The 25,895-nt window shown below is 41.3% G+C and overlaps 1 protein-coding gene across 2 annotated transcripts in view; it reads right to left on the reverse strand.

Moving 5' to 3' along the window:
• The window catches only part of LOC124789302 (protein lava lamp-like), a 153,976-nt gene that overhangs the window by 112,783 nt on the left and 15,298 nt on the right, over positions 1 to 25,895 (reverse strand). For both annotated transcript variants that reach the window (XM_047256613.1, XM_047256612.1), the window contains exons 3-4: positions 21,452 to 21,672; positions 2,413 to 2,611 (exon numbers count right to left, since the gene is read on the reverse strand). In XM_047256613.1, coding sequence (XP_047112569.1) covers positions 2,413 to 2,611; positions 21,452 to 21,672 — 420 coding nt within the window. The remainder of the gene's footprint in view (positions 1 to 2,412; positions 2,612 to 21,451; positions 21,673 to 25,895) is intronic.

Raw genomic sequence — 25,895 nt, forward strand, 5'->3', positions numbered from 1 at the left:
AATAGTTGTACTTAACAGTCATCTCCATCCAAAAGCAGTAGCCTCCCAACAATACTTTGTAAACTAGGAGAGCATGTGGTGAACAATAGGGCAGAAGTTTACTACGTGCCATCCACATGCTTGTGTGTAGTGTAAAGCAGATATAGACATGTATCATAAAATCAAGTTGGAGACTGCCAAAATAGGATGGTTTGGGTGTAACCAATGATACGCTTTTAATGAGGTGACAACGGTATGATGGGAAACAAATATTTCTTAAAATATGTTGGCAGCCATTCCATCACCTTCTGTGATGTCTTTACAATGACATTTTGTTATTGACATATACAGTACTCCTGAATCCACTTGTTATGTTCAGATAATTATTGATTAACAAATTTTTACTTGATTTATGAAATTATGTACTATTATTAAACAACTAGGTTTTTATCCAATGCTCCACTTGCAAAGTGTATGTCACATATATTGAGCACATCTTCTCTTCTCCCCCCCCCCCCCCCAAATCCCTTTGTCGGACTACACCTCCCTTCTCTCTATATCCAGTTCTCCTCATCCCTCCCTCTGTCCATCTCCTCCCTAAATCTACATCCTCATCCCCCTCTCTCTGTCCAACTCCTCCTCCACTTTCTCTATCCATCTCTTCTTCCACCTCTATCAATCATCCCCTACTCCCCCTCCCCGCCCCCTACATCATTCCTACCCCAACGAGAGCTAGTTGGTTCTCACCTCCACATTACTCCTTTCCAGATAATATGTGGCATGTGTACCAAGTATCAAATTTAGTTAAAATCGATTCAGCGTTTTTTTATGTGCAGAATGTATCATAATTAATGGCACAAATGCATACAGTTGAAAGTACACAATACTAGAAGTAAACATGTCCAGTGAACATGGGCTCTAAAATGCATACCTTACGAGCTACGAGCAGTACTTCATCTTTGATACTGTAAAACAAATCTCTTTTGTTGCACCCTCTTTGTTTCCCACATTTTGGGAGGAGCTAGTATGGACCAAAACAAGATAAATTATCTAATAATCATGGGCTCTAGATTGCATATCTTACAAGCTACGTGCACTTGTTCAGTAGAAGAGACGTGTGGCATGGGATCAAAGATAAACAAGCATTCATAGCTCTTTAGGTATGCATTTCCATTTAGGAGCACATGTTTATAAGACTTTTTTTTGCTTGCAGTACACCTTTAGGTCATTAATTATGTTACACACTGTCTGTGTGTGGGAGGGGGAGGAGGGGAGGGAGGGAGGGAGGGAGGGAGGGAGGGAGGGAGGGAGGGAGAGGTTGGGTGCCCGTTGACTTAATGGTAACGTGCCAGACTTATTAAAGTCCAAAGTTCTCAGTCTGATCCAGTTCAGACCTAGGATTTTTATCTGTCACTAATCACTAATTTCACCACTGGCAATGTTTGTTGATGTTAACAGTGCCGAGTTGTACTGTGGTTTGGAATCCACATTAAACTGTAGGTCCTTCTATAACTGCTGGGTAAGTCAGTTCAAAGATCAGAGGAAGGCAACAGCACCACCCTCCAACAGGACCGTTCCTAGCAAAGTATTTTGTGTTCAAAATCAGCAAGGGTGTACCCAGGATTTGAGGTAGTGAGGAAGAGGTGGTGGGGCATCCATAATATTAGTTTTGCAGAGAATGGCAAAATAGATTTGAGTTTTCACAACAAACGGTTCTAGGTGCACTTGCTAGTAACCAATGTCCATTCCATGTTCTACTTTCTTCGAAGTGATACTGAACTGACACACGCTGTCTGTGTGGCAGTGCAGGATAAGATTACACTTTCTTCTATTAACTGGGGACATTCACAGATGGGTGCATGAAGTAAAAATTAAGACTGCTCTTACTTTTAACCCTTATCTTTAATTACTGTAGTCTCGGTCTTTTAGTCTGAACTGAGTATATATGCCACAGCTCTAATAAAATAATTTCATTATTGACACAATTGCAGTACAGCAGAGATGGGCAGTGGTGCTGGTATACAGCCAGCCACACTTGACAAGACTCTGAACATAGATAAAGCAGGCAATGCGGGAAACACATGGCATTTGAGAAAAAAATGCAATTTGCTGGTGACTGGCCCCTGTGATCTGACCTGCTCACCCATCAATCAGGATATTTTATTCAAATTATAGCTGTTGTTACTTTGTTCAGTGTATATATGACTTTCATTCAAATAAAACAAGAGAAAAAAGCTGAAAATGAGAACTGGACTAAAGGTGAAAAAAAATTACCTTATGAAAACTACACAAACTATTCTTTCCACTTTTACTGGATGTGATATAATTTTTTTCTCACAAAGAATAAACTCAACATCTAGATTAATGTCAACCCAATATGTCACTATGAATTCAGAAAATTATCACATAAAAAAACACTGAAATTAAACTTACTTCAAATGATTGAGTGACCTCTGCAGTAGGAACTGTTTGTGTTAAGGAAGCAGCTGCTAATAACCTAGTGTTAAATTCTCCTTTCAGTTCTTGAATAGTCTGTTCTCTCTCTTCCAACTGTGATCGTAAGTGTTCAACCATCTCCTCAATACCACGCTTATTTTTTGTAACTTCCTTGTTTCGCTGCTCACATTTTATTCTGCAACAAGTAGTTGGATAAAGACTACAGTTCATAAAGTTCACATGAGATCACAAATATAAAGAGTAGCCACTGAATTATTATAAGATACCAATCAGTAAATATAGCAGAGTGGAAACATGACTTACTACTGCAACTCACAATAGTGTAAAACAACAGCATGAGCATCTGAGTGAGATAGAGAAATGAAATGATTTTTTGGAATTTAATAAAAATGTATCATGTGGGTATGAAGAGTTGATGTCAATATCTCACAAACAATGCCATTTTTAGAGTGTTAGTGAACTGCTGTTGGTCAAGTGTTTTAAAACTGCTGTCTATACAGAAAGACAATCAAAAAGCAATACAAGTGTGGAAAACAAGGAAAGGTCAATTGCTCATACAAGCGTCAGGCTGGTGACTAATTCAAAGCAACAAACGCAGTATTGATGGATTCTTCATTGAAACAGTTAATCTAGTGCAACGAGTATACCCGTGAGATGTTGATGGTTGAAGAAAACAGCTACAGGTCTGACAAACCATTTTTTATACTTTATTATCAGTTGGTTTGTATATGTTTAATATTCCATCTTTGCAGAGATGATAGGCTTTTCCCAGTTTCATAAACCCCATGATCCTTTGATGGCCGGACACTTTGACATTATTAGTTCTCCAAGTTATCTGCAGGAAATAGGTTTTAGTTTAATGTGTCATCCTATGGCGCATTTCTGATATCTGTGATGACCTCTATCTTGCTGATGGTTATCTTCAACTCAAGCTTAACTGCTATGTGGTCGAGGGAGGAGAGTTGGATGCTAAGAGTCTGGGATTGTGCAGACTATGGAATTGACTTTATTTATAATTATTTATTTACATTATATTTATCCATACGGTAAGTCTCCCCTGACCCGCAGTTCTGGGTGACTTTCCCAAAATCTACCCCTTTCCTTAGACCTCTCCAGTCCTTTTCCTTCACCCTTCTTCCTTCCTTTGCAACCCTTCTGCCTGAAGAAGGAGCCACTAGTTACGAAAGCTTGCCCATCACAACAGTCTTTTATGTGTGTGTTCTGCTGCCTCTTTGGCGAGTAGATTTTTTATCTATTCAATTAAATAATTTTATCAATAATTGACTGTTTTTGTCATTTTATTTGTTTACATTGCCTGACGAAAAGAGTGAAGCAACCAGGAGACATGGTTGGATTTCAATGTGACTTCATACACATTCACATCATTGGCAGGTATGTATGATTAGATCTTCAATCCTTTGTGACAGGCAGAACAGCCACCAGAGTGGATTAGTGTTGCTACCAGGCCTGGTGGCGTATATAAGGAGCATGAACAGTATCCGGCATTGAGTGATCATTGTGAAGGACATTGAGGTGTTGCATACTCATGTGAAACAATGTTATCAGCACTTAACAGCTTTTGAAAGAGGCATCACTTTTGGTCCCATTTGGCCAGCTGGTTGAATCATGCAATGTACAGATTTGTGGGGCATTAAGATGTGACCCTGTCCCAGTGTTGAACTCCATGAGAAGCTGAGGGCAGGTGTACTCGTCATTAAGGTTCTAGTTGACTACATCTGACCTCACAAGGAAGGATCATGTTATTATGCACCAAGACATCATAGCCCCTTCACATCTGTGCCAGCCATCTGATAACAAGTACTGGACTACCTGTAACATTCTGTGGCATCCTAAACCACTGGTCTGAGACTAAAAGAAGCCGGGCTATGGAATTACCATCCCTTGCATACCTTGCTATTACAACACAAATGGCTGTTTTTGGAGTGGTGCCATGACTGGGAAGCATCAACTGCTGATGAATGGTGTTGCAGTTGGATGAGTGATGATTGCAGTTCTGCACTACCCCAAATGACTACCAAGGACAAGCATGACGGTGACCTGGTGAGGGGTCCCATTCTTCCAATGAGAGGCACAGTGATGTTATCCCTGGCATCAAGGTATGTAGAGCCAGCTGGTATTACTTCCAGTCATGGCTGGTAGCGATTTAGGGAACTCTGACAGCACAATGGTGTGCGACAGACATCATGCGTCTGCATGTGTTACCTCTTACAGAATAGTGTTAAGGGGCCATTTTTCAAAAGGACAATGCTATTTCACACATGGCATGTGTCTCTATGAACTGTCTGCACGATGTTGAGATACTCCTGTGGACTGCAAGATTCCGAGATTTGTTTCCAATAGAACATGTGTGGGAGGACCAGCTCAGATGTCAATTCCATCCCATTACCAGTACTCAGGATAAGATAAAATGGCTTCAGGAAACAATTCCCACCTGAAACAGTGATTTCATCCAGGCCAGATGGGGTGCAACGTCATACTGATAAGTGGGCCAAAGTGCCAAGTTCTTTGTAAATGAGTCTCAATAATGTTAATCACTGAAATAACATCACATACACAATAAAACTGTGACTTTCATCTCTTTCCTCCTCCCTTTCTGCTCCCCCTCTTTTTGGTCAGGCAGTCTCTCTCTCTCTCTCTCTCTCTCTCTCTCTCTCTCTCTCTCACCTCCCCTCCCCCTTTTTACAGCTTTAATCTTAATTCTTGATTGCTCTATTCCAGTTTTCATTCCTCTTCCTCTCAATCCATATATACTTCTCACATTATTCTTGTATCAACTCTGGACAGAAGCCAATATATTGGCTATTATGTACTACACTCATGCTCATAAATTAAGGATAATTGCAGAATGTGGTGAGACTACAAAAAACTGGCACTGATAGCATAGGCACTGGATCAGGTGGTTGAGCAGCAGCTGGGATATCGCCTCCCATTCTTGCACCAGTGCCTGTCGGAGCTCCTGAAGTGTCGTAGGGGTTTGAAGACGTACAGCGATACATCAACCGAGAACATCCCAGACGTGCTCGATGGGGTTTAGGTCTGGAGAATAGGCAGGCCTCTCAATTCGCCTGATATCTTCTGTTTCAAGGTACTCCTCCACGATGGCAGCCCGGTGGGGCTGTGCGCTATCATCCATCCCGATACACCTGACCTGCTACAGTTACTCTGTCAAAGACACGCAGGGGTGTACGTGCACCAATCATAATCCCACCCCACACCATCAAACCACGACCTCCATACAGGACCCTTTCAAGGACATTAAGGGGTTGGTATCTGGTTCCTGGTTCACACCAGATGAAAACCCGGTGAGAATCATTGTTCGGACGGTACCTGGATTCGTCTGTGAACATAACCTGGGACCACTGTTCCAATGACCATGGACTGTGTCCTTGACACCAGCCTTTATGGGCTCTCCTGTGACCAGGGGTCAGTGAAATGCACTTTGCACGTCTCTGGGTGAATAAACCATGTCTGTTCAGTCGTCTGTAGACTGTGTGTCTGGAGACAACTGTTCCAGTGGCTGCAGTAAGGTCCTGAGCAAGGCTACCTGCAGTACTCCATGGCCGTCTGCAGGCACTGACGGTGAGATATCGGTCTTCTTATGGTGTTGTACACTGTGGACGTCCCGTACTGTAGCGCCTGGACACGTTTCCTGTCTGCTGTAATCATTGCCATAATCGTGAGATCACACTTTGTGGCACATGGAGGGCCCGTGCTACAACCTGTTGCGTTTGACCAGCCTCCAGTCGCCCTAGTGTTCTGCCCCTCATAACGTCATGAATGTATGTTCTTTGAGCCATTTTCAACGCACAGTTACCATTAGCACGTCTGAAAACATCTGCACACTTACTCGCTGCACCATACTCTGGCATACACCAACACAGCTCTGCATATGTAGACTGCTGCCAGCGCCACCGTGCGACAACCGTAGGTCAAATTCACCGCATGGTCATACCCCGAGGTGATTTAAACCTGAAAACCACCCACCAGAGCACTGTTTCACCATGTATCAGTATTATCCTTAATTTATGAGCATGGACTCTTACACTGAAGCTTCCCTGCCTTCCCCCCTTCATCTTCGTCTTCCCTCATTGCCACAACAGGTGGGTCTGAGTGAATGGCTCCCCCCCCCCCCCCCCCCCCCCAACTTTTCCAAATTATCTTTCTTTCCTAACTAACAGTTTTGAAAGCTAGGAATAATTTTTTACCCCACTTATTATGTGTCTGTCGGCATTCTTGGAATTACGGCTCTGGTGGGTAAAGTACTGTCTCCTTGTAATTTAATACACTGTTACCTCAGAATACATGTATTTGATTCTGAAGGTACAGAATGAATGGGAGACTTCAAAGAATGGTTGCCACCTCAATCTACAATAAAAGTCACTTAAAATTTTTGGGAAAAAGCAGCAAATGTGTTTTTTTTTTCTTTCATGTTTTTAAACAAGTCATATCTTGAAATGATGTTATGAGTGATGTTCACCTATTTATCACACCATTCTCTTCCCAGTCTGAGAAGTTTTCTGGATCAGGAAGTATGACTGTTCTAAAATTATACCCAGTGAGGTGCTACAATACTTAAGGCACTGAATTAGCTTTTCGGTTCAAATTACCATTTAGTCATTCAGATTTATGTTTTCCATGATTTCCCTCAACTGATTAAAGAAAATGTAGGGGATCTGGAATGAGTAACAGTGCATATTAACAAGCAACTTCTATAGACATCATCGGTACACCAAATCAATGACAAACTATCACTCTGCTATTTGTGCTTAAACCAGTAGACAGAGTGAGTAATAAGGTATGTTTTTAATTTTCTTTTGAATTTGTTGGAATTATCAACTTCTCGTTCTACTTTAGACGGAAGCTTGCTTAACATCTTTGCACCACATTACGTATTTCCACTCTGAACCCTAGAACAAGATAGCAATTCTAAGATCCTTAAAGGAACCTCTGCAATATGAACAACCTACCGTACACAATGTTCTTACTGCTTGCTTCTGCCAAAGAAATACTTTATTTATTGCAGATGCATTGACACAATAACAAGGAATGAGAATATACAAAATAACGTAACACCTTTGTCTTTAGGTCATCACAGTGAGAGAGATAAGCCTGAGAACAAACATGTTGATCTGAGCTTGATTAGTGTATCTGTAGATTGAGTTCATTACAGCTTGTTATCTCGCTGGACTGGAGGAATTTCGCACATAATATTTAATTTAGTATATGTATACACATTAATGTCAGGCTGTGACACTGAAATGTCTCATTTGAGACTGCATAATATGAATTTTTGTATGAGGAAGACCTAAACTGTTAGCTGTGAACCCGTTACAGTACTGCTCAACTACCGTCTAGCAGTGTAAGGTTGAATTTGGAGATTTGGTTAGAACATTTGTGTAATCAACAAACGTTACAATTTGCCAGACATTTCAGCAAAATAAGTGGCTAGTGCTGTCAAAAATTCTTCCTACTTCCCTGGTGGTGGCAGATTAGAGTCAAGGCTGCAGTCAGTGGTTATAGATGTACTTGCTGCACCAATGTCTGAAGGCCTTTCCCTGGTCATTACCACAGCAGTTTTCCCCTTATTACCTGCAACGATCATTTGCTGGAGGGTGGGAATGCTAGCCCTATTTATCTGGAGATTTTCCTCTTTATAGTTGAAGCTATGTTGTGCCTGTGAATTTTGATGGCTTCCTTGTACAAATGTGCATGGCTGTTCTCCACTGTGAGAATCTGCATTTAAGTGAGTTTTATTGCACGTTTGGTCCAGACAGTGCATGATATACCATGGATGATTTCTCTCTCTGTCAAAACCTGCAATGCTGCTTATATTAAATGACCCAGTCACTGATGGATGATTCAGTCATTCCAACATAGGCTTTTCCGCATGTACATGGTACGCATTATACTTTTGACACTGCAATTGTGTCCTATTTGTTCTCTGCCAAGCTAAGACACTTCTACCTTAGTTTGTGTACACTTTTATACAGTGTTTATTCTGTCCACCACTCTGCAGATGTATGGTAGAAATGTGCTGGACTACATTTTGTTTCTAGATGTGTCACACTGGCAAGTGTTTGGTAGTTTAATATTTCTCATATCCCTGGTGGAATAACAATTCTTCCTCAGAATGCATACCAAGTGTTGAATGTCAACTCTGCAGGACTATGGCTCACATATTCATCTCATGTACATTACAAGCATGCTAACCATACCTCTTTTCTGGCTTGTGTGATGATTTGAAAGTTTATGCAGTTATTGATTCACATATTTTGGTTTCTGACACATGCTGGGGCGCAGGTTCTTACCTTTCCTCATAACCAGCACATCCAGAAAGGAGAGCCATTAATCCTTCTCTACCTCCATAGTAAATTCAACTATGGCACGGAGACTCTCCAAATGACTTAACAAGTCACTTAGACATTCCTTACCAAATCTCCATATGACAAAGGTGTGGAGGTAGAAAAGGCTCAAGAGTTAGTTTCGCTCCTGAAGCTCAGTGTGACAAAGTGAACCTCTGCGTTCTCTTATAGAAGTGAGACACTACCCTTGCATATGGTATCCAATTAATTTCGTAACAGTTTAGTTTGCCTAGTGGAATTTTGTTGTCAACACAATCAAAAGTTTTAGTAAGGTCTCAGAATACACCAACCAGAGAATTTTTTTGTTTAGTAACTCAGGAATTTATAAAATCTTGTGTGGCTATATCTGGGGGAAATTAGTGAATCCTTTCTGAAAGCCACTCTGAGAGACAATAAAAAAGTTCTGGACCTAGTGTCAATGGTATGTTAAGAACATAATCTTCCTTCTGGGATAGTTGCTTGTCTCATTAGAATTTCCATATTCAGCAAGCACAGACACTTGATACACGATCAAACTCTTGTAAATTCTTGTTGTTATGTATAAATATACAATTTAAAAACTTTAGTTAATGATTATTGATGATTGTGTCATATTTACTAAATGAACACTGTAGAAACACAGGAAAGTACAGGAAAGATTAAGAAATTTATTACTCTGTATTGACATGCAAACAAATGCACTTCTATCCACAGAGTACACATTATTGTCACATTTAACCCATAACAAGTCCAAATCCAAAAACATGGTGGTCAATGAAATCCAACACTCAGTATTAAAAAAACTACGTTTATGACTGACACTAGCTAGTACCCAGTGCTGCCCAGGTATATACAGGGCTATTACAAATGATTGAAGCGATTTCATAAATTCACTGTAGCTCCATTCATTGACATATGGTCACGACACACTACAGATACGTAGAAAAACTCATAAAGTTTTGTTCGGCTGAAGCCGCACTTCAGGTTTCTGCCACCAGAGCGCTCGAGAGCGCAGTGAGACAAAATGGCGACAGGAGCCGAGAAAGCGTATGTAGTGCTTGAAATGCACTCACATCAGTCAGTCATAACAGTGCAACGACACTTCAGGACGAAGTTCAACAAAGATCCACCCATTGCTAACTCCATTCGGCGATGGTATGCGTAGTTTAAAGCTTCTGGATGCCTCTGTAAGGGGAAATCAACGGGTCGGCCTGCAGTGAGCGAAGAAACGGTTGAACGTGTGCGGGAAAGTTTCACGCGTAGCCCGCGGAAGTCGACAAATAAAGCAAGCAGCTGACGGTTTGGAAAATCTTATGGAAAAGGCTAAAGCAGAAGCCTTACCGTTTACAATTGCTCCAAGCCCTGACACCCGATGACAAAGTCAAATGCTTTGAATTTTCGGCGCGGTTGCAACAGCTCATGGAAGAGGATGCGTTCAGTGCGAAACTTGTTTTCAGCGATGAAGCAACATTTTTTCTTAATGGTGAAGTGAACAGACACAATGTGTGAATCTGGGCGGTAGAGAATCCTCAAGCATTCATGCAGCAAATTCGCAATTCACCAAAAGTTAAAGTGTTTTGTGCGATCTCACGGTTTAAAGCTTACCGCCCCTTTTTCTTCTGCGAAAAAAACGTTACAGGACACGTGTATCTGGACATGCTGGAAAATTGGCTCATGCCACAACTGGAGACCGACAGTGCCGACTTCACGTTTCAACTGGATGGTGCTCCACCGCACTTCCATCATGATGTTCGGCATTTCTTAAACAGGAGATCGGAAAACCGATGGATCGGTCGTGGTGGAGATCATGATCAGCAATTCATGTCATGGCCTCCACGCTCTCCCGACTTAACCCCATGCGATTTCTTTCTGTGGGGTTATGTGAAAGATTCAGTGTTTAAACCTCCTCTACCAAGAAACGTGCCAGAACTGCGAGCTCGCATCAACGATGCTTTCGAACTCATTGATGGGGACATGCTGCGCCGAGTGTGGGAGGAACTTGATTATCGGCTTGATGTCTGCCGAATCACTAAAGGGGCACATATCGAACATTTGTGAATGCCTAAAAAAACTTTTTGAGTTTTTGTATGTGTGTGCAAAGCATTGTGAAAATATCTCAAATAATAAAGTTATTGTAGAGCTGTGAAATCGCTTCAATCATTTGTAATAACCCTGTATTTATTTCAATTCTATTAATCCATCTCCTCCTTCCCCATCCCTCTGTCTACCTCCTCTGCCTCTCTCTCTCTCTCTCTCTCTCTCTCTCTCTCTCTCTCTCTCTATCTCTCTCTCTCTCTGTCCATCTCCTCCTGCCCCCCCCCCCCCCCTCTCTCTCTCTCTCTCTCTCTCTCTCTCTCTCTCTCTCTCTCTCTCTCTCTGTGTGTGTGTGTGTGTGTGTGTGTGTGTGTGTGTGTGTGTGTGTGTATCCATCTTCCTTTTTACTCTCTCTCCTCCTCTTTCCTATCTCTGTACATCTCCTTTCCCTGTCCATCTCCTTCACCCCTTCTCCCTGTCTATCTCCCTCTCTATCCTTTCTCTGTCCACCTCATCCTCCTCCTCCCCCTCCATCTCCTCCTCCACCCTTTCTCTGTACACTTCTACCTTGCCCTCTCTCTGTCCATCTCCTCCTCCCCATTCTCTGTCCACAATATCACTGTCCCCCCCCCCCCCCCCAAATAAGAGGTTGCTGACTTTTACCCCCACAGTATTTCTTTCAAAGTAGTAAGATGGCCTTGCCCACATATACACGCCTCATGTATTTAGCATATTTCTACACATATTTCACCTGCATCTCTAATGAATTTCACCTTGCAGTTTCATTTTCACTCAGCTCAATGTTTATGAAGTTATATCTCCTTCACTATGTATCATACAATGATATAATTCTGTAGGTACATTCAGCAGCATATGTGGCTACTGTTGGTGAGGTGTTGCAAAAGGAATTAGTAGCAAAGAAGTAATAAATTTAAATGTCACACTCGATGCAGCAGTTTTTAATGTATCTCAGTGGTTATGACATCACATCTCCTAAACTATGTATCATACAATGATATAATTTTGCTACTACATTCAGTGGTATATGTGAATACTATCTGCAAAATGTGTTTCACTGTATGAAAAGTGAAAATGTAATAAACGCTAATCTGTTTTCCTTTCATCATCTGTAGGAGTTATCAGCGAGAAAAAGTTTTTTAAAGATTTAAAATTATGTGTAAAGTTCATTGCGAGTCACTAAGTGCTCTCTTTGTCAAATACTGGACGAATTAAGTCTGGCTATTCATACGTCATGTACTATACTTCTTTTTCACCACCACCCCTTTGATACAAGGTGGTTCTTAACCCCACATCAGTTCTTTCCAGACAAGAAATGATACACGTATCAAGTTTCGTTGAAATCAGTCAAGTGGTTTCGAAAGATGTGGAACATACACAAGTGCTTGCAAACATTTTTATAATATACTTTGTATAGACTATACTATAAGATATAGTATACTACTATAATATCTACGACTATAGTAGTATCTACTATACTACTAGTATTTACTACAGGTAGACATAGTATCTACCATGAGTTGAATAATATGTGTAGACATAGTATCTACTAAGATTATAGAAGTTGAGAAGTGGAAGATGACTCTTAGGTGTTCGAGGAGGTGCTAAGAAGTTAGAGGGAGGTGTAAAATAGATTTTACTTTTACCAGGAAATATTTAATTATAGTGTACATAAAGATGTATACTTGGGCAATGAACCATGAGGCCTACTCATATAGGATAAGGGAGACGTACCCAGAATTTACTAAGGATGTAGGGCAGGCGTACCTACAAAGAGATAGGACAACCTATGGCCAGATCCTATTTGCAGTTCCACAGTAGCTTCCTCCACCACGTTGTCTGTAGTAGTGGGGGAACAAGATTCTTCACAGACGGAACTGAGCTCTTCATCCAAGATTGGTTTGGCTGCTCCAAAGCACAAACTTTTAGGAACATTTTTGGCTGCTCATGACAATTACTGATCTAAAATTCTCCTTGACCACCTTCAATGCTTATGATCGTTGCCATTGTGTAGATTTCTTTTGGAAAGCTGAGTAGCTTTCGCAATGGACAAAAGCTTCACAGTTTAAATAAGCAGCTCGACTGATGACGAACTTGTCTCATTGATGACGGTGTCTTCAAAGGCAAACAACTGCTCAGAGCAATCTTTGTTACGTTGTTGGAATAGCTTTGACAATCTGGACTCTGGTCTTCTGAATTCTAAGACTTCTTTTGATAACTGCAAAAAGTCCCATCTGAGAATAACATCTTGACTACATTCTGTTAAAATGAAAAAATTCAAGGGGCTATGTTCCATATATTGATAGTTATTCTTTTAATACATGTTCCTGTTGGCTGGACTTACTTCCCATTTGCGACCTTCAGCACAACTGCTTTCATACGGCAGAAAACATTCTTCTTTACTTGGCAACAATAAGCACCCCATATTACAAGAAAAGGAAGCTTCTGAGTTGACTAGCAACTGGACAGTTTGGCTGTCAATGATGATGTCAAAGAGATTTCCTGACATCTTGGTGACTGTCATCCATTGAGCATATGAATCTGTGATGGCCTCACGACCATTTAGTTTTGCTGAAGTCATTGGCTTGGAAGGTGACTGGTACTACCATGTGGCTACGGAGAATGGCTATGGCACGTTGAGGAGTGATCTCATGTAGGGTGCAGTGATGGACTTTGTTCCACAGATCGACTGTAATCTTCTGCAACTGACTGGCAAGAGGAGAAGTGTTGTGATGATTAATGCCTGGCAGTATAGTAGTCTTCAAAAACTAGCCTTCTTTCTCTGCAGTAGTGAACGTGTCCAGGGTATTCACAGTAGAAACACACCAGATTGTTGTCCCCTGTTCTCCAAGTGTGTTCTTCTACGTGTTCTACACTGAGCTGAGAAAAGTCATACGATAGTGACATGCACACATACATATGGTGGCAGAATCATGTACACAAGACATAAAAGGGCAGTGCACTGGCTGAGCTGTCATTTATACTCAATTGATTCATATGAAAAGATTACCGACGTGATTACCGTATTTACTCGAATCTAAGCTGCACCTGAAAAATGAGACTCGAAATAAAGGAAAAAAAAAATTTCCCGAATCTAAGCCACACCTGAAATTTGCGACTCGAAATTCAAGGGGAGAGGAAAGTTTTAGGCCGCACCTCCATATCGAAACAAAGTTGGTCCATTGTAATATGAGACACAATTTACGTCGAATGAATGACGATACAGCGACAGTAGTTTGGTTCGAGTCGTAAACTTAGCAGTTAAGCTTTACCAGGTAGCCATTGCTATGCATCAGGCACTCCGTCCGTATTTATACGAGTACCCTCCCTTTTTTTCATGTGCTCCGTCTGGTTTGAATCGATTGCTTATTTTACTTTGATCTGATAAGTGCCGTTTTCTTTGTTATAGGTGTTCATGTCACTCTATGCTGAAAATGCATTACTGTACTGTGTCATGCATTGTTTGTCGCATTCTGATAGTGCGTGTTTACGGCCTGTCGCCGCTCGTAGCACGGCCTGCTTTTGTGCGCACTACCACCGCTTACAAATTTAAAAAAAGAGGAGAGGAATCGTCTCGTTAGCGAAACAATGGCAAGAGACTGCTATTTGTTGTTACTTACACTGCTGCTTTCTTTGATAATGATCAACAAGAACCAAATAATAGACTGTGTATGATAGAACATGATCTGAACGAGAGTTAGGTGAAAATTTTTCTCCATTTGAAAATCTTTGCGGCCGCTTCTTTAGTACATCAAATTCTGCACAGAAATTAGAGTCATCTTAGATTTAAAAATCTAGTCAGTTGCTGTGCTTCATTTCTGACTGTATCACTATTAGGCATAAGAATAATATGAATATAAACATGATACGATACGTATATTCTTCCGCGTTTGCTATTGTCTCACTCTAGTTTCGTAGTTTATTACGCAGACAGGATTTAAATGAGATAGCAGCAAATGCGAAAGAATACATGGCAAAATGTTTATATTCGTATTATTCTTACGGTGGAGAGAATACTGCATGTGATTCACATTTCATCAGGTTCCTATTAGCAACCATCTCTTCTCACAGGTAGGAAAAAATTCAGAACGTAGAGTTGGCCATATTGACAAACATCCTAAACAGTCTTGCCAGTCGGATTTTTGTAGTACACTGAAATTCTGCTACATTTGAAGATGAACAATATGGAATTTGTACTTACTTCGTTGGATAATGTATTAAAATGCAGTGGTCGAAACTCGGGGCGGAGAAAAAAAAGCTCGTCTTCCACCTTTCTTTTTTTTAAATTTATTTACTGCCGCAGAAGTTTTGGCGCCAGTATTTATCTTTGTGCCTACAAAGCATGCCTGTGTAGCGCTACATATATTCGACAGCAGAAGTTAGTTGTAACGGCACCTACCAATATTTTTCAGAACTTCCGCTTGCTTTGCACTCGATTCTAAGCCGCAGGCGGTTTTTTGGATTACAAAAACCGGAAAAAAGTGCGGCTTAGATTCGAGTAAATACGGTATGGTCAAACAACAGAAATTAACAGATTTTGAAGGTGGGATGGTAGTTGGCGCTAGATACATGGGATATTTCATTTTGGAAATCACTAGATAATTCAATATTCCAAAATCTACAGTTTCAAGAGTGTGCCAAGAATACCACATTTCAGGCATTATCGCTCACCACGGATAAGACACTTAATGGCCAAGAGCAGTAGTCTTTGCGTAGAGTTGTCAGAGCTAACAGACAAGCAACACTGAATTAAATAACCACAGAAATCAATGTACAACGTACGACGAACGTATCTGTTAGGCAGTGCACCAAAATTTGGTGTTAATGGGCTATGGCAGCAGACGATTGACATGAGTGCCTCTGTTAACAACACAACATTGCCTGCAGCACCTCTCTTGGGCTCATGACCATATCAGCTGGAGCCTAGATGACTGAAATGCCATGGCCTGATCAGATGAGTCCAGATTTCAGTTGGTAAGAGCTGATGGTAGGGTTTGCGTGTGTCACAGTCCCCATGAAGTTGTCAGCAAGGCACTGTGCAAGCTGGTGATGACTCCATAATGGTGTGGGTTGTGTTTACGTGGAATAGGCTGGGGCCTCTAGTTAAATTGAAGTGATCATTGGTTGAGCTGCAGACAGGCACAACGAAAAGACTATTACACATGTAGCTACTAGCCAAAGGATTCCTCAGCAAAGAAAACATACATACATTCACGCACACACACTCAGCTGCCACCACCAGCAGTGCCAATCAGAATGTGACTGCCAAGTGAATAGCAATCTGGAGTGGGGTGGGGAAGGGATAGCAGGGTACGGGTGGCAGGGAGAGAAGAGCACTGCCTGGTAGAAGAGCTCTTCTCCCCTTCCTTTCCTCTCCTCTTCCTATCTCCTACTTTTCCTCTCCTCTTCTTTTCCACTATCTTCCACTCTCCTCCTCTTTTCCACTCTCCACCTCTTTTCCACTTTCCTCCTTCTTTCCACTCTCCCCCTTCTTTCCCCTCCCACACCTCACCTTCTGACACTATCCCTGGCAGTTTCTAATCCTTGCATTCCCTGTCAAACAGCATTCTTCTCTTCCCACACCCATATCCTGTCCCCCCCCCCCCCTCCCCCTTTCCGCACCCCTATACACGTGACAGTCTCATTCCGGTTGCAGCTGCTGGTGGCGGCGGCGGCTGAGTGTGCATGAGGTGTGCTTGCTTGTGTGAATGTGTGTATGTTTTCTTTGCTGAGGAAGGCTTTGGCCGATACCTACATGTGTAACAGTCTTTTCACTGTGCCTGTCTACAACTCAATGTGTCATCTTTATGATAAGTAGTAATCTATCCTATTCCTAATATCATTGTTATTCCAACCTTGAGTTTTTAATGTTAGAGCTGATGAGAGACTGGAAATGGCTATGGTCGGCTACTTGGAGACCATTTGCTGCCATTCATGAGCTTCGTGTTCCCACACCATCATGTCATGTCAACGGGCCTTTTGTGATTGATTTGAATAACATTCTGAGCAATTTGTCATTTGATGGCTGCAGCCTATGTTCAAGTTGGCTTAGTCCATTCTTACTGGCACATTTGGTTGGTGGCAGAGATTGGTGTTAAAGACCGATACACTTTTTCTTCAAAATTCTTTATTACCTCCTGACATATCAGGTCAACATTCAAGGCTGCTGTCGACTGAGTACTCTGTGTGACATTTCTGGCTGCCATACACTGCTGTATCTCTTCTCTTACTATTTGGTGTATGAAAGAGGCTAGTTCATTGTGGTCTCCCCCAACTATCATAGGGACCACATATTGCAGTCGGTCCTATTTGTTTCATCCATCTCTTTTCGGTTCCAGTTCTTCAATTCACTGGCACCACCTCACGAATTCCTCTTTGGTCGTGACATCCTTCACCAGAAGAGCTTGGTTCATATCTTCTGTGACTCCTTTCATCAAGTGTGAGATTTTGTCAGTTTCTATTATGTGTCATATGTTTCAAACATTCTGTATGTACTATTAAATCATTTCCCTATGATGTTGGGCCCTGTTCATCAGTTGTTCTTCCACTGAGTAGATTTGCTCCTGATTCTTGCCAAACTTTTCTTCAGATTGGTCTGGAATTTGTCACAGCTACTCAGCTTCTCTTCGTTACTCTTAAACCACTGCTGGGCTGCGACATCCATATAAAAGTACACAACTGTGAAACACAATATCTGCCCAACTATTGTATTTGACTCGGTTGAATAATTTCAGCCATTTAGTCTTATCCTGAGCATAGTCTCCTGAAAAACACTGATGGATGCCCGATGTACACCTGACTTACAGCTGTTTTGGAATCACCACATCTCATGAATATGAGAGTCCTAGAAATGATGTACTAATTGTACTTTGATTTCCGTCCATGTGGGCAATAGCTTTTACAATTTGTAATTGTAGTCCTGGTGGTGCATGTGTTTTACTTGAAGTACCCAGTGTCACCACACAACAATCTCATGTCAAACCACATCATCATCATCATCATCATTTAAGACTGATTATGCCTTTTAGCGTTCAGTCTGGAGCATACCGGTAGTCCCCTTTATACAATTCCTCCATGATCCCTTATTCCGTGCTAACATTGGTGCCTCTTCTGATGTTAAGCCTATTACTTCAAAATCATTCTTAACCGAATCCAGGTACCTTCTCCTTGGTCTGCCCTGACTCCTCCTACCCTCTACTGCTGAACCCATGAGTCTCTTGGGTAACCTTGCTTCTCCCACGCGTGTAACATGACCCCACTATCTAAGCCTGTTCGCCCTGACTGCTACATCTATAGAGTTCACTCCCAGTTTTTCTTTGATTTCCTCATTGTGGACACACTCCTGCCATTGTTCCCATCTACTAGTACCTGCAATCATCCTAGCTACTTTCATATCCATAACCTCAACCTTGTTGATAAGGTAACCTGAATCCACCCAGCTTTCGCTCCCATACAACAAAGTTGGTCGAAAGATTGAACGGTGCACAGATAACTTAGTCTTGGTACTGACTTCCTTCTTGCAGAAGAGAGTAGATCGTAGCTGAGCACTCACTGCATTAGCTTACCCGCATGTCACTAACAGCTAAAACGTCCAACCCCATCTTACTTGCAGCCTCTGCCAGCTCTACCTTCTTCCCAGAGTAGCCCCCATTGATATTAATAGCTCCCCATCTCATTACCATTTGTTTGCCATGTCGTATCTTAGGAGTCCCTGGTTTGTCAGTTAGAGGTGGGACTCCGTCACCTCCAAAGGTCCGAGGCATTTTGCTCTGATTGTTGCCAGCATCATATTTAAAGTGACAGGGCAGCAGGTTGCTAGCCTTACTTGCCCCGAGTCCCATTCAGTTTTACCCCTTACGGTTGAGGGACTACGGCGGATTTGGTAGTCTTTGCCGTACGAGCACAAAGGCGACCACAACTCAGAATATATCCGAGATGCCCAGCCTTATTCCAAAGTAACTGGTATCCCGACTGTCGGGACCACTTACTTGGCCACTCATACGTTGTCCATGGTTCATGAACTAGGACATGACTACAGGAACCCACACCATGAACCACAATCAAGTCCAAATCCAAATGCAATGTCGTCAATGAAGTTCAACAGTTAGCAATGAAAGCATGTTTATTACTGACATCAACGTACAGCCACAACAGAACTGAACTCCTGGACAGAGAGTGCAGCTATTTATATGAACAGTGAATAATCCAGAATGCTATTACTTATACATGGAATACTCCAGAATATAAAAACATTACAACTACATAATATTTCTACAAACTTCCAAAAATGATAAATTCTGAACAATAAATAATTGCTGGTGGTTGGATTGGGCTCACAACCCGCAGGATGCCAGCCAGTGATGCTAACCATTATGCCACATTGTTAATCCCACAGCTCATGGCAACATTAAATTATGTACCTTGCCTTTTATTACCTGTCCTACACCTATACCAGTATTTTATCTTCTTAGTATACCTAGAAATGGGGCATGACTGCTTGAGATCATGTCAGTCACGGTGTTGTAAGGCTGTTCCATTTTAATATCAGGTGGTTATAATTAAACTTTCCCTATTTAACACATTACAACACGAAAACTAATTATTGCGAGAGGGCAAACTTGGTAGCATTAATGTCAAGGCCGTGGGGAAGGCAAATAATGCAGAATCATCTCGGATATTAATAACCGATTCAGCTGTATTTAGTCTTTTATTATTGGATCACTACTGGTTTTGTGACACTAAAAGCCATATCTTCTGGTGAATATGTGACTAAAAAGTTAGAGAGGAAAAGCTTGGAATCTTTTTACCCAACATTCGTTGTCCGTCAAAACAAAACACTGCTAAAAGATGTATGTTTTTATTCTATGAGACACCGTCTTTTAGTGGGATTTTGTTATTAATACCCAGGATGACTACTCATAACTGTGGTTGCCCCACCTACAAGGTTACCTGCAGCAATACAGAATCAATTCAATAAACATTTTTGGAACAGCGATCAAAAAATTTAAAAAAAAATTTTTCTTTTTAAGAATCAATTCAATTGAAACACTTTTAATGTGCTGCTAAAGCACATCATTTAATTACATACTGGTACCATTACGCCTACAAAAGGGGCTCAATATATGGCACCCATCAGTGTCCAGAACAGACTGAAAGCACAGAATTGCATTCTGCACAGCAGAAGGAAGCATGCCCATAGGTATGCTGGTTACATCTCTTGATACGCAACACTTGAGATCAGCACATGTGTGAGTTCCCCTGATAAACCCTATCTTTTAGGTAGCCCCACAACCAGAAATCTCTGGGAGTGAGCTCAGATGATCGTGCCGGCCACCCATTTGGAAATGATTGGCTCATAATTCAATCGCTTCCAAATGTGTTTTGGAGAAGCAGCTGAACTACACGAACGATGTGCGATGAAATCTATTGAGTTCAATGTGTCTCTCTCCTGTAGTGCAGGTATGACATTCTGGTGAAGCATATCGCATTAATGCTGGCCAGTCACACTGCACATCTTTAATCCTTGAGTGCCAGCCTGTTAAAAAAAAAAGAATGGGTCCATGATGAACGTAGCCATGAAGCCACACCATTCTTTCACCATACAGAGGAACTTCATGCACAGTGACTGGAAGTGACGATCCCCACACTCGGCAATCCTGTGTTTTCACCTCATCCGTGAGAGAACAACGAGCTTCGTCTGTCCCTAGGAAGGTCCAGGGCCAGCCCCCGTCAACTTAAATCCTTGCGAGGGAATGAAGAGCGAAGTCAACACGTCATTGTGTGTCCTGTGGTGCAAGCAGCTGTATGATATGGATCTTGTATGGTTACCATTTGAGAATGGTTCGAAGTACCTTGTGTACAGTGGATGACGGGATGTTCAACTGTCATGATACAGCACACGCACTGTCTGACGATCGAGGATTGCATGCAGCACTTCCTGCCATAGCAACAGCTATTTCATCAACCACCTGTGGTGCAACTGATCGTCAGCCTCTTCCCAGAGCAATGCCCAGTTCTCCAGTTGATTCGAACTACTTTATCATGCCCTGCACAGCATGTGGAAAAAGAGGACCCTTCCATAAGTGTTTCAGCTGGCGATATTCTTGAAATGCACCTGCAGCATTACTGTTGCTCTGATAATAAGAACTTCACCATTAATGCTCTGCTCATTATGTCCACGCTCACACACAAGTGCACTGCGACTGGTCAGGTGCGTGAGGCTATGAATCACAATGACTGATCAGAGCACCTGGTGTTGGAACAGAACAGTGGTGCTGTAACACAAGGAAATCATGCATCCCATACTCTGGACATTAATGCTACCAAGTTTGGTGCTTGTACTGTGATTAGTTTCCGTATTATAATGTGTTAAATAGAAAGTCTAATTATAACCACCCAGTGCAATGAATTTGATTCTGGGTAAATGCCTCTCCCACAATAGTTAAACTGCCATTTTTCATTACAAAAATGTTCTACTTGAAAAATTTATAACTAAATATTATTAATGCTAAGATGTAACTGTATTTTACATACAACTGTATTTCAACTCTTACCCTCACTTATATCCCCCCCACTTTCCATTTCGCTGCACAAACATTTACCTGTTCTCCTCTAATTGTTTTCTTAAAAGAATCAGGTTGCCTCTCTGAACTTTTCTTTTTCCAGTTGATTTCAATTCCTCATCTTTGGAATCTGCAGTTGCCACATCTTGCTGAACAGCATCCGGCACACTTTCAGAAACTGTAGCTTCAGTTTTTTCTGCTTTTGCACGTCCTCTTTTGGAAACTCGAGACTTAATGCCAGAGAGTTTGGTTGCATATTCCTGTAAATGAAAATTCACAATGAATTATAAATAATTCATTACTGCACATCAAATTGGGTCATAGTTAGGGACGAAGACAAGAGATTTAACAGTGTTCTGAATAACACATTTTAACATTATTAATAATAAAATGTGAAGGTATATGCATTTGTTTGTTACAGGATGTCACTCGGAAAGAAGGTATTTTGAATGTAATAGTGGAAGCCCTGAAGAGTGGGTAAAATGTTGAAAATGTCATCTCTCCACATGCAACTTGATGCTTTCCAGCAGTGGATTGGTCCACAACATACATTTGGCGCAAAGGCACTTTGCGAGTATGGTTGCACTGTAACTGCTGCTCGATACTTAAAAAGTCTTGCCAGAGCATCCCTGACAACTGTTTGATAGCTATGTGATATCCATGTAATTTCATGATTTTGCAACACTTATTGGCCCCTGTGATCACCACAGTCGTCAATATGTAATTTTTTCTTCTGGGGCTATATCATTATAATTTAGGACATCATGGTCATTTTACATCTTACCATGCTATCAAGACATGGATTGAGAATGTTGACAAGAAGGGTTCATCTCTAACAAAGAACCCACCAAAAGGTCAAAGCACTGAGTGAATCACAGAAAACATTGAAGTGATTCAATAGAAAGAGCCCATGACAACTGGTTAATCCTAAGCCGACACCTGTCATTGAATACTAAGCAGTAATCTTTCAAAATTCAATATGTACAGGATTTGAAGCCATCAGACCAAATGGAGCAAAAGCGATTTTGAGAGAGAGAGAGAGAGAGAGAGAGAGAGAGAGAGAGAGAGAGAGAGAGAGAGAGAGGGGGGGGGGGGGGGATGAGAAAATTAATGACCCGCTATTTTGTGACAATCTTTTCATGTCCAATGAGGTTCATTTCCACACTTGTGTTACACAAACAAGTAGAATATTAGATACTGGGCATCTGAAAACACTTATCTATTCCAAAAGACTTACGCCACATAAAGGTTAAAGCAGAAAATAATACGATGAGCAACTACAATTTTTCCTTGAACTTTATTTGTGGACCATTTCCTATTTTTAATGCTGTATGCTGTGCCAGTAGGACCTCACACCACACACAAGAAAGTCACCACTAAAAATTCTCAAAATGTGTCTCATGCAGTCAATGTCCAGCAACAAAGCAAATGCAATGCATCAAACATGAGGCAGAATCTGAGAGTTTTTAGAGGTGGTTGTGTTGTGCGATATAATACTGGTGCATCATACAGCTTGGAGAATGGAAATAAACTTTTGGAATCCAATCTATAAAAAAAAGTTTGAGGAGAAATTGAAGCTGTTTGGTGAATTCTTTCCATCTACAAAATGAGTAATACTGTTGCACACCCAAACCAGTCATACAGCACGTGGAAATGTAGCAAGATAAAGGTTACAGTTTGGTGCACCAATCAACGCAATATGTGATGAAATCTTACTTCTTGGAAATAGGGGTGGGGGGATGAGGGGGGGGGGGGGGGGGATGAGAGAATGCAACAATAATAATTTATGAAGAATAAGTGGATATGCTACAGACTTTTATAGAACACAACTTCAGAACTTTCCTCAATTTTCATAATCCTTGGTTTTAGAGACCTGCAGCCATGGTCGATACTACCAGAGCATCAATGACTACCAATCAACTGCTTTGTGGCATCAATGTCATTTCATAATTCTGCGACATCTATCGGCCACAATGACAACCAGTTTTGTCAGAGTATGATTTTTTTCCTCATGGGGTGACGTGTACTCCACTCACCAAAGAACAACTGCTAGGTTGGAAACAAGGACTCCAAAAGCAATTGCTGTGATTTCCAAGGAAGTAATTCAAAGTGCCACACAAAATCTCAGCATTCACTTCCAGAAATACATACATTTGAATGATCACCTTATTCACGTTACTTTTAGAAACGTTTTTTAACGACACTTAATGATGTTTACTTTGTTGTTAGGTTTCAAGAACAAAACGTTCAAATTAATTTTCTTTACTTTCCTGTGAGCTACTTCAAATTTTTTGTTCTTTATGCCACCTAGTATTATATTTTTGGTCTTACAAAGAGAAGGAAGAAATAAAAGCTTTCGCAATTGTAAAACAGAACGTACATCCATTCACAAAAAATAGCAGTTTACATTGTTTATAATTGTGATTTTATTAACTTTGCAGCATATGAGAAACATCTGGAAAATTTAACCGGTTCAATATTAGATGAATATTCATGCAGTTTTGTTCTTGCAAAAGTACAGGAACGGTTAACTCATTGCTGTACCTCTATCGCCTACAAAAGGCAACTCTTCAATAATTGGAAGTTATTCATTTCTGTGTTGTTAGAAAATAAACTTGTACCTACAAATAAAAGAAAATAATAAGCGGGGGACTTGTCTAGCAATGTCATATAAACTGAACTTCATAGTTTTGACATGGTATGAGTATTAATGGACTGTCAATCTGCACACCAAAATATAACCCACAGTCCCCTTCATGGTCAGAAGGGGGTACACCAAAGCATAGTAGTAGATTTTACTAGCTGTTGTTTATTGCCCATCACATCCTGCTACTCTTTCTTCTCAATGCTGCATGACTACCTCAATAAATAGCAAGGATACAGCATGTCTGGGGACAGCGTGTTGAGTCGTGGGATTTTGAATACATGGTTCTTTGTCTGTCAGATCTGCTAATTCATCTTCCTGAATTGCCAAGGTACCCAGCTGAATAACACCTCCTTTCTCAGCCTCTGTAGGTGGAGAATGGAGTTCTGAATGTTCTGGAAAAACCTGCCTGCGAGTACATGTTTTGTATAGATTTAAGGGCAGGCACGTAGTAGCAGCAGTTAAGCAATTTCTTAACATGACTACATTCCGTCTGCTCCACTGTTCTCAATATTGCACGGGATTCTGTATCAAAAACAGAAAAAACTTTTTTGGTAAATCAATGTTGAAGGCACACACTGCAAGAAACATAAGCAGCCAAGAGAGCAGCTGCTTAGACCCATCCATGAATACAGCCTTATAAGTGTGGTGCTCATTCAAAATGTAAACTACTGGCAGTGTCGCATTAAGCCAGTGCAGTGCCCATAGCATATGTTAAGATGCCCTTAGTTTGCTTTAGACATAAATGTTTTTTGCTCGTGTATCATGTCGTTCCTGGAAATCCAGCATCTACTCTGTAGGAATCAACATGGATTCCGGAAACAGCGATTGTGAGAGACCCAACTCGCTTTGTTTGTTCATGAGACCCAGAAAATATTAGATACAGGCTCCCAGGTAGATGCTATGTTCCTTGACTTTCAGAAGGCGTTCAATACAGTTCCGCACTGTCGCCTGATAAACAAAGTAAGAGCCTACGGAATATCAGACCAGCTGTGTGGCTGGATTGAAGAGTTTTTAGCAAACAGAACACAGCATGTTGTTCTCAATGGAGAGACGTCTACAGATGTTAAAGTAACCTCTGGTGTGCCACAGGGGAGTGTTATGGGACCATTGCTTTGCACAATATATATAAATGACCTAGTAGATAGTGTCTGAAGTTCCATGCGGCTTTTCGCGGATGATGCTGTAGTATACAGAGAAGTTGCAGCATTAGAAAATTGTAGTGAAATGCAGGAAGATCTGCAGCGGATAGGCACTTGGTACAGGGAGTGGCAACAGACCCTTAACGTAGACAAATGTAATGTATTGCGAATACAAAGAAAGAAGTATCCTTTATTGTATGATTATATGATAGCGAAACAAACACTGGTAGCAGTTACTTCTGTAAAATATCTGGGAGTATGTGTGCGGAATGATTTGAAGTGGAATGATCATATAAAATTAATTGTTGGTAAGGCGCGTGCCAGGTTGAGATTCATTGGGAGAGTCCTTAGAAAATGTAGTCCATCAACAAAGGAGGTAGCTTACAAAACACTTGTTTGACCTATACTTGAGTATTGCTCATCAGTGTGGGATCCGTACCAGATCGGGTTGACGGAGGAGATAGAGAAGATCCAAAGAAGAGCGGCCCGTTTCGTCACAGGGTTATTTGGTAAGCGTGATAGTGTTATGGAGACGTTTAGCAAACTCAAGTGGCAGACTCTGCAAGAGGGGCGCTCTGCATCGCGGTGTAGCTGGCTGTCCATGTTTCGAGAGGACGCATTTCTGGAAGAGGTATCGAATATATTGCTTCCCCCTACTTATACCTCCCGAGGAGATCACGAATGTGAAATTAGAGAG

Source organism: Schistocerca piceifrons, chromosome 3, assembly GCF_021461385.2.
Source record: "Schistocerca piceifrons isolate TAMUIC-IGC-003096 chromosome 3, iqSchPice1.1, whole genome shotgun sequence".
Classification (NCBI taxonomy): domain Eukaryota; kingdom Metazoa; phylum Arthropoda; class Insecta; order Orthoptera; family Acrididae; genus Schistocerca; species Schistocerca piceifrons.